The sequence below is a fragment of the Leptodactylus fuscus genome, chromosome 5, assembly GCF_031893055.1.
Source record: "Leptodactylus fuscus isolate aLepFus1 chromosome 5, aLepFus1.hap2, whole genome shotgun sequence".
In the NCBI taxonomy this organism is placed as follows: Eukaryota; Metazoa; Chordata; class Amphibia; order Anura; family Leptodactylidae; genus Leptodactylus; species Leptodactylus fuscus.
In genome coordinates, this window is record NC_134269.1 from 147,200,742 (window position 1) to 147,210,626 (window position 9,885).

The following is a 9,885-nucleotide window of genomic DNA, read 5'->3' on the forward strand; positions in this document are numbered from 1 at the left end:
TACATGTATGCTTAAAATTACTATTCGTATATGTTTTCTTATCCCATTGTGGTGTCATTTTGTTTCAGGCAGATTGAGTGCTGCCAAAACGCAGATGAATTCTACAGTACCATGGGAAGATTGACACAAGAGATGCTTGAAGACAGCCTGATAGACAGCAACGAACTGATGCAGGTTATAAGCAAATTCTCATTTTCTAGGGTATAGATCTGATAATTTGTGTATGATTAAACTTGTACACTGCAAAACTGATCCTGGACCTTTTTCTGACCGCTACCAACACATTCACAGTCTTGTTAATATATTTCTGTTTTTGTAGACTGTGTACTCAATGGCTACTTTCCCATTTCCACAACTGGCCGAGCTGAGAGAGAAGTATACATACAATATAACACCTTTCCCAGCACCAGTCAAATCTGCTTCATTTTCTGGGTAAGTCATACAGCCTTTAACCAACCAGAAAGCTGACAGTGCGCTGAATTCAGTCCACTGACAGGTTTCCCCTTATGTGTCCCAGTGCTGGAGATATCGGTACCGTTAATTTCAGCACCGATATCTCCTCACTGTCAGATGGGCGGCGTTACAGCCTAGTCTCAGGGCTGTGCTGTGAATAACACCTTCTCTGACAGTATTCTTCCATAGACTTATACTGTCAACTTGGGGAGTTCCTTACAGCCTTGCGATGACACTGACCAGTAAACCACGCCCTCCTGACAATGGGGATATATTCATTTCCAAGCTAACTGCACCGATATCTCCTGCAGCGGGGACCATACCAGGAAAGCCAACACAGTGCTGACTTCGTTGCAGTGTCTGCTTTTTAGCGGTGTATAATACTACACACATATGAGGATGTGAAAGATCCTCTTTAATGATAATAACAAATTTGGAGTCCTAGTATTGTATACAGGTACAAATATTGTTGTCTTCAATTCTTATTGGGTTACACTTGCAGTGATCGTCCTCCACAGCCTACTTCAAAATATGTATTAATTCTTGGCTTCTAATCTTGTGAATAGTGTTTATTCTCTTACTCTCGCTTCTTCCTAGATTCCTTATGGTAAGTTAAGCTTATCTTTCATCCAAACATGTAATTGGATGAAATCAGGAATCTCTATAATATACTTTGAAGCTATATAACCCTGTGAAAAACTATAATGATTATGATCTACAATTTCATAAGTTATATTAGAACTGTATACTATGATGTGGTTATCATTTTTTATGTTACAGACGACCAAGTAAAATGCAAGATAGTGATGAAGAAAACGATATTGATGATGATGACATAAATGCCAATTCAGTTGGGTGTCTTGGCCCATTTAGTGGATTTTTGACTCCAGAATTGCAGAAGTATCAGAAGCAGATTAGAGGTAAATGAGAAAAACAGAAAATTAACTTATGTTTGAGGATAAAAAAGTACAATGAGAACATTTTTTTTTTTTTGTCAAGAAAGCAGACTACAAACAAACAATACAACTCAATATTGCATTTCAGAACTAGTCTATGTATACAGTGGGTGAAATAATTATTTGGTACATTTGTCCATTCATCCTTCCTTCAATTATATGAAGTTTACCAGTGCCATATGCTGAAAAACACCCCACACCATGATGTTTCCACCTCTAAACTTCACTGTTGGTATGATGTTTTTGCGGTGATATGCAGTGCCTTTTGGCCTCCAAACATGGTGTGTATTATGGCATCCAGAGAGTTACATTTTGGTCTCATATGACCACACGATATTCTCCCAGTATTGCAATGGAGTCTTGCATGGTGAGCATTCATACAGGCCATGAAGATGCTTTAAGTTATTGTTTTCTTTGAAACAATTGTAACTGTTGATTTGTGAGATTTGGTATTCCAAATAATCTTAGTGCGATTATTATACACTGGGGTTATCTCAGACCCCTGTGTATAAAGATCAGAAGCCCAGGGGAGGTGATGGAAAATGACAAACTCTTATACTCGCCTTACCACACATCTCCTGGGCATCCAGGCTCCATGTGGCTGTCTTCAGCCTCCACTTTGGTCATCTTCTGCCTGAGCATGAGTTCCTGCGCCCTAGATGTCACTGCTGGGGCCTGTGATTGGGTCCCAGCAGACACGTGGGGCACATAGACTTCATTATGCCGGTGCCTGATCTCAGTCACAGGCTGGAAGAGCTGCGAAGATGATGCTGGGAGCCTTCAAAGTCCCAGGAGAGGTGGGTATAAGTATTTATTTGTTATATTTAATCATGTCTCCTAGGCCTCCTATTATTATAGAACAACAGTGTATAATATTAGCACTATTGGAAAGGGGCCAACATAATGCTTGGCCTATTTCCATTAACAATATTTATAGCATTCGGGGATCCAGGCTTTTCTTGATTGCTGTCATGGTGGTTGCAGGACCACGGCTATCTCCAGCCCTGTACCACTCTGGTTGTTGTCGCACCTTCTGCAACCGTGATCGTAACGCTGCCGATTATCAGACCTCCACTGCCTATTAAAAAAAAAAAAAAAAAAAAAGCAGTGGGGGTCCAGTAGGGCCCACTAAAGGCATGGGGCTTTAGTGGGCTTTTCTGCAGTGTGTAGCCTCAACCATAACATATTAGAAATAAGTTTGCAGCTAAGTAGTGCGAGTGTCATCTGATTAGTATCAATTTTTATTTATTTATTTTTTTAGGATAAATCAGTAGTACCATGTGGAAGTTTCCCTTATAACATTAATAATGGCTATATTTACTTTCTCTCCACCCATGTGCTTTACATTTCTGTATTGTTTCTTTCACAAGGAATTTAATTTTTAAAGGAAAGCCAATATTTAAATGGTATCTGATCTTGCATGAAAAGCTGAAATATCTGCAGGGTTTTGCTGGGCAGTCTGTTCTATGACTATATAATCCTTCATACATGGTGTCTTATTAGTTTTGTTTTTTGTTTTGTTTTTTTGTTGCTAATATCTCCTGTATGGCTGCAGCATATTTTCCATTTGTATATGGGTAGGGAGTATATACAATCAGGAGCAGTCTGCCCCCTCCCTATTTTATTTACTTCTGGGTTTTTTTTATATGTAATTCTGTCAGGAGAATTCAGCGCACTGGCGAATTTCTAGTGGTATATAAAACTACACATACCCTGGTTCCCTGAACAACTCCTTTATTGAAATACCCCTTTAAGAACTGTAATAAGTTTACTGCTTGGGGAAAAAGAGGACAAGTTCCACATTCAGTGTCATTGAGAAGTGTGTTCTCACTTAAAATACTCTTCACAGGCACTGAATGTGGAACTTGTTCTCTTTTTTTCCCCAGGCAGTATGCTTATTATAATTGTAATGAAGACAGGAGCAGGGCAGGGAGCTGCCAACACAGCTGTACAACCTGTCCTACATGAATAGGTGACCTTGATCCACTTTCACCTCTGCATTCTCAGCGCTGCTGCCAGCTTCTAAAAATGGACTCCCCTGGGCCCTTCCTCTCCTAAAAAAAAAAAAAAAAAAAAAAAACCAACTAAGTCTCCGCCCCCTAGCGTCAGGACGCACACTGAGGGAGGAGACACTGTGGAAGGTCCTGCACAGTCTTCTGCCTATGTGGGGTGAAAATCGAACACCCCGCAAAGGCTAAAGAATAGGTCTCCGGACTGCCGGTCAGACTGACCCCCCCACCCCCCACCCCTGCACCCACTGGAGAGGAGGTATGGGGGCCGAAAAGTTAAAGAAGTAAAAAAAAAAAAAAAAAAAAAATGTTTTTGCATATTGACACGTCAGGGGGCCCGGGCCCCCTGACGTGTCGGGCCCTGTGGCAGCTGCCTCTGCTGCCTCTGTGGTAGTTACACCACTGAGGAGAGCCAAGAACACTGAATTGCAAATACAGCGAAAATACAGATGATGCAGAAAAAGAGAGCTCTGACAGAAAAAGAGCAATCTCTGAGCACATTCGGAAAAGCTGCTTACTTTCTGTGAATAATATCCGATCTGTAATCACACTAGCAGCCAGAAGTAGAGACAAGTAATATGTGGATGAGATTAGCCACGCAGCGAAAATGCTGCGTTTTCGCATTGTGCGGCTACAGTTGTTCAGGCAAAAAGCAGCTAAATTTTGTAATTGCATACATTTGGTCGAGAATCACTTGTTCTATTAAGACTTGTTTGACAAGTTAAGTCTGTATACTCATCAGTGTTATACAGTGCTAAACAGAATGAGCTTGATGGCAGCATTATCAAAACCCAACAGTTCAGAAAACCTTTCAGATTTGCCAACGGATTTAATGAACTATTTTTGGAAATCTCATTTTGGTTCTCTCATTCCATTCTTTAGATCAAAAAGAAGAGCAAAGTCTGAAATTTGGCAACATTGCAGAACTTAGTCCGGGTGCAATTGATTCATGTCGAGGAGAATATCATGCTGTATTTAATAGTATGATGATGGAGCGCATGACAACTGACATCAATGCCCTCAAACAGCAATACTCCAGGATTAAGAAGAGGCAGCTGCAGCAAGTACATCAGGTTTACATAAGAGCAGGTAACGCAACCTTCACTGTCTAATTTCTTAGACAACTTTTATATTTGGCAATGATTTTTTTTCTTGTATATCTTCATTAGTGTTTTTGAGATCTAGGCCTTAATATATAATTTGGATACAGATTTTTATTTCTTCTTGGGACACTGATAGGGTTTGAATGTTGTTCCAATAAAGAGCCAATTTCTTATGTTTTACCTAAAGGAATAAGGCAAGAGTAAAGAAAAGTAAAGAATTTTTTTTTTATTTCTTTAAATTTTACAAGTTAACATGTATGTAAAAATTTTTTTTCCAAACCACCACCAGTACCTTTAATAAAACTCATTGTCATCTGCAACAACGTATCTCGTTATGTGAAAAATGTACTTGCTTTCACCTTGTACCATATGCAAATGAAGGGTTTTACATATAGAAGGTGAAGAGATACTTCTAAGAAGTCAAGCTCTCTGTGTCTACATTGCCCCCTCCCCGCTGTCTTGATAGACATTCTGGAGGACAAGTAGAAATGTTGTGTGTGCCATTGCTGTTATTTTTGCCCACCTTGTAATGACATTCTCAGGGACATCTATCAAACTAGAATAGACCTGTGCTAATTTGCATATAATTTAGTTGGATCAAAGTTAATTTTTCGCACAGTTAAGCACCTTTTGTGCAGTACAAGTCCATTGTCGGAGGCCACATGAGGAGCAATATAAGGTACTGGTGGTGATTCAAAGTCCACCTGACAAACAATTGGACATGCCTGTACATTGTACATAATGGATTTCAGTTCCTAGTTTGTCGTTTTTGGAGTTCTAACTTGAAAAAGCAAGAAACTGGTGGAGATCAATATTATAGTGTAACTGAAATTGAATTTACATATCCTAATGCCCATGTTTAGATGATTTCCTTCACCTGCATGTTTTATTTTTTTTAACATAGGACTCGAGGAAGAAAAAGATCCTGGGATCCCATTTGATCCTAGGGATCAGCTTAATAATGGTATTTATGAGGCAAATTCATATTTGGGGTTCTTGGTTCTGTTTCTAACAAATATGAATGGTCATTTTTTGCCATGAAACATCTGTATCATACTTATAGCTTGGTAATTTCAGCACTTAGGGCTAGTTCACATGGAGTTTTTTGATGTGGAATCAGCCTCAAAATCCGCCTGCCAAAACGGCTCCCATTGACTTCAATGGGAGCCACTCGCATCTTTTTTCCTCTAGCTAGTAGCAGAAAAAAAGAAGTGAGATGACCTATCTTGCCGCGGATTCCATGGCTGACTCAGCCACGGCGTCTGTGGCACATGACTCCCTCCCGTTTAGGCCCATTCATTCAGGCCTAATCTGGAGCAGAATGCCATGACGGGATGCCAGTGCACTGCATCGGCAGTCCGTCGCGGCTAGTTGCGCAGTATGTTCACACTTGTAATCCATTTTTCGCTGTGTGAACACACCCTTAGGAGTCTTATTGTGTATGTACACTCATTGACAAAAATAAATAACGTACCCAGATAGCAATGTCAATAACAAAATTCAGCTTGCAGTTTTCTGTTTGGCACATGTGTAAATGATTACAGGCATGGTCTGATAAGACACTGTGTTTTGCCATAAGGGAGCATAAAAGTGGTTCCCCTGCTGCCCTATAACAGACTGTTAAAGATCAAGCTATTAGGAGGTATTTGGAGCAGTGGTCCTACCAGTGACAGCCAGCCACAGTCTCCTTTGAAGTGGTGTCAAGAACTAGAAACCTAGACTGCTACACACTGGAAACATGTTGTCTTTAGCAGAGAATCCAGGTTCTGTTTGGGATACAACAACTATTAGATTGGATTTTAGGGCATTTCAGTCTGGGGAGCCAGTGCATACAATGTCAGTCACACCTAGTACTGATATGAGGGACACTAACAGCTCAGCAATATGTTTTGGACACAGCAAGGGTTTTCCAAGAATGTCTCCGCCAGATTGCAAGATTTCCCTGGCCTGCTTTGTCAACAGATTTAATGCCAATTAAGCATTTATGGGGCAAACTAGGATGTGAGCTCTGGCAGCCTATGAGTGTGCAAGTCTACAGGCTCAGCTACAACATCTGTGGATAAAAGGGCCGATGGACCTCCATGCCTAATCGTATCTCCTCATTTAGGGAGGCTAGTGGAGGTCTTAGAGCATACTAGAGCCTCCTTTCATGTATCCTTTTGCTCTAATGTTGTAATCACTTACATACATCATAATTATATTCGTGCACAGGGAGTTCCATTTGATTCCAACAACCCCATTTTTTTTTAAATCTTTTTTTTTGTCAATGAGAGTACAATATATTAAGTCCATCTACATATTGAGGGTTACTGCAGACACAACTACTTGCTCCTTTACTTAATATATTATCTATTGTAGAACTACAAAGATGTTTCCTGCTGTAAAGGATTACCATGCATATTTTTATTATCTTGAATTACCAACCAGTTTCCCAAAATTTTCTTCACAACTCTCTTTATAAAGTTGGGTGCCACTTCTGCTTATATATGTTTCTTATTCATTATGTAATATACTGTCTGTCTAATGGGTCTTAATAAATGATTAATTTTAAGCTCCCCTCCTGCTGCTGCTTTACCAGATAACTTCCTCGGACAAAAGGGGACTTCCCAAACATTTTTTTCCCACTTTATAAAAACACTTATCAGGTCATTGCAGTGTGTTGGTATAGTAATATAGGTGTTGTGTAACTTCATTTCAGATAAAGGACCAGTGAGCAGCATACTGCCATCACAAGTTAATAATTCCCCAGTAATAAACCATCTGCTACTTGGCAAGAAGTTAAAGCAAGTAAACAGAGCCTCTAAAAACACTGTCATCCAGTTACCAACATCTAAGTCTATGATCCTTCCTGGTGAGGAAAGCAAAGCAAAGCTAAATTCTCCATGGCGTACCCACATTAGAGTTCATAGAAAAAACATAGCAAGAGCCAAAGGCTATGGGGACACAATTGGACTGATAGAAGAGCAAAATGAAGTTCCTAAAGATCAGGTTGACGCTGCCAAAGAACCTGAGGACACTGAGCACAATTTACCCCCCATGGAAAGCGGAGATAACAGTTTAGATAGGACAGTCATGAAGGCCGATGGACACTCTCCAGAGCCTGTTTTTGAGGATGAAAATGCAAATGTGACTGTTGTGCAGAGCAAGCTAGAGACATTGGAGCTGAACCCCAGTGATGAATCTAAAGACATGTCCGAAGTGATCCAGAATGTTCAAAGAACACCATCAGAGTCAAACTCCTCGTCAAGCGAAAGTGGAACTTTAGCAAAATCCCCTAAAGGGCCCGTTTTTAGCCCCTTCCCATGTGTTAAGCCTCTTAGAAAATCTGCAGCTGCAAGGAATTTGGGGTTATACGGGCCAAATAATCGAACCCCAACAGTAAATTTTCCACATATGAGCAGAAGCTTCAACAAGCCTGCCAACGGTGCAACTGGGAGCAAAAAACGATAACAAATGCTAGCACTTTATTCTCTGTGTAGACTTTTTGATTTCAATTTCTTTGTCCTTAAAGGGACTGTCCTGCCATTCAATGTCATATTGTATACATCATAAAAATGGACACTGTTTGTCATTTGCATGGTGTTAACAAGAAGACTCCAGTAAATAGTTATGACATTTACATCCAACATTTCCTAACATATATGGTGCCACCTAGTGCTCATTGTGTATAGCAATGTGCACGCCCACCTAATGAGCAAATTGCTCATGGAAGATCAGCCATTTGTTCACTAGATGAGCTAAAAGAAATGGATTTCTGCAAGAAGTTACTTCTATTCACTACATGTAGTTAAAAAAAAAGAATCTCCATGCGGAGACCTTGCTGTGACAGTGACCTTATCCTGTGTGTCCGCCAGCACTCTGCGCCCCCAGGTGGACAGGCACATTGTTACACAGTACACCAGGTGGCACCGTACTATTAGAAGCAAATGTGATGACGCTTCACTAGATTGTCTCTTGAAAACACTTATATGGCAGACATTCTTTTCTATAATTAATGTGACAATACCCTTTCATTTTTCAAAGCTCTTGTAGGAAGGATTTCTACATGTGGCATGTTCTTGTTGATCTGTATTGACTTTGTGTGTGGTATTAAATGAGAATTTGGCAGTGAGAGCCCTCAAATTCTGATGTCTGCAAGAATCATATGAAAAGTCTGTGTTTAGCAGACTATTTAGCGTTGTGTTTTGATCTTGAATAGATATTGGAATGTTTCTTATTTGCAGTCATTCCAGTATTAAGGGTAAATTGGGTAAACTAAAATGAAGGCAGTCATCATGTACAGGTGCAAATTAGTGTCAAGGGCATCGTGTGGTTCCTAGCCAAAGACAATGCGTAGTCTTGACATGCTGTATATATGGGAAGGCACAGAAAATCATTCATCCAAATCAGTCTGGATTCATATGCTGTACTTAATGTAATAATTCTAATGATTCTTTGTATTAAGGGTTTATATTGTAGCCAAATATCAGCATACAGTATACACAGTTAAGGAAGCCTAGGGATATCCAATGACCAACTAGCTTGTGCTTCAGATTTGTGCAACTGACACAGAGGTAAGTTATTGCAGAGCAACAGACTAGTGGAATATTTATATTTTAATGCCATCGTATAATCTTATTTAATTCAATAAATCCTATGTATTCTGAATTTGTGTACATGGCTTAGGTTTTTGTAATGAGGCAAGGTTGTAAGAAGTTGTGCCTGCCCCGTCACTGCCTGGGAAATGGCGCTGTTTTACAGTGAAATGAAAACCCGTCTTCATAGGAATGCTTCATTTATGCATGCTTTAGTTTGCATCTTGTGTTGGCTTGGCTTGTCCTTCAGATATGTTTTTAGAGAGAGATGCTTCTTTCTAGAAAGTGCTTACAATGTTCTTGCAGCTCTTAGTCTCTGTTTTCATAGAAAAGTTTCACTGATGTGAGAGCTTTGCTTTAGACATATCTGTAAAATGTCCAACTCTTTGTAATGCGGATTCCCAAATATCATTTGTTCATATTTCAAGTGCCAAATGCATGGTTTCTCTAGAAAGGTAAAACTGCAAGGTGGAATCTACATATGTGATATGTGCTGTCTCCTTTCCTTCTTTTCAGTAATAAAGTACTAGACCTGCAAACTGTCTGTGTGATTATTATTATTATTATTATTATTATTATTATTATTATTATTATTAGATTATCTTCTTCTGGATCAACAGACTCTACATTATTAGTTCAAAGTATTAAAATCCTGTTGTTCTTGTCCTAACTAGTCACATATAATATGAATAGAACACTATGCTAAAAAAGCGCACTGCCACAGAAAATGTTTAGCAAAAAATATATAAAGCTTTATTTAAATACATTTTAAAACATCTATAAGACAGAA

At 39.4% G+C, this 9,885-nt stretch overlaps 1 protein-coding gene across 5 annotated transcripts in view; it reads left to right on the top strand.

Moving 5' to 3' along the window:
• The window catches only part of TBC1D30 (TBC1 domain family member 30), an 80,151-nt gene extending 70,525 nt beyond the window's left edge, over positions 1–9,626 (top strand). For 3 of the 5 annotated variants that reach the window (XM_075274443.1, XM_075274445.1, XM_075274447.1), the window contains 6 exons: positions 69–174; positions 320–432; positions 1,234–1,373; positions 4,301–4,507; positions 5,426–5,485; positions 7,220–9,626. In XM_075274443.1, coding sequence (XP_075130544.1) covers positions 69–174; positions 320–432; positions 1,234–1,373; positions 4,301–4,507; positions 5,426–5,485; positions 7,220–7,971 — 1,378 coding nt within the window. In that variant the 3' untranslated portion in view covers positions 7,972–9,626. The remainder of the gene's footprint in view (positions 1–68; positions 175–319; positions 433–1,233; positions 1,374–4,300; positions 4,508–5,425; positions 5,486–7,219) is intronic. The other 2 variants (XM_075274444.1, XM_075274446.1) reach the window with 1 other exon arrangement.
• Positions 9,627–9,885: the final 259 nt, after the last annotated feature.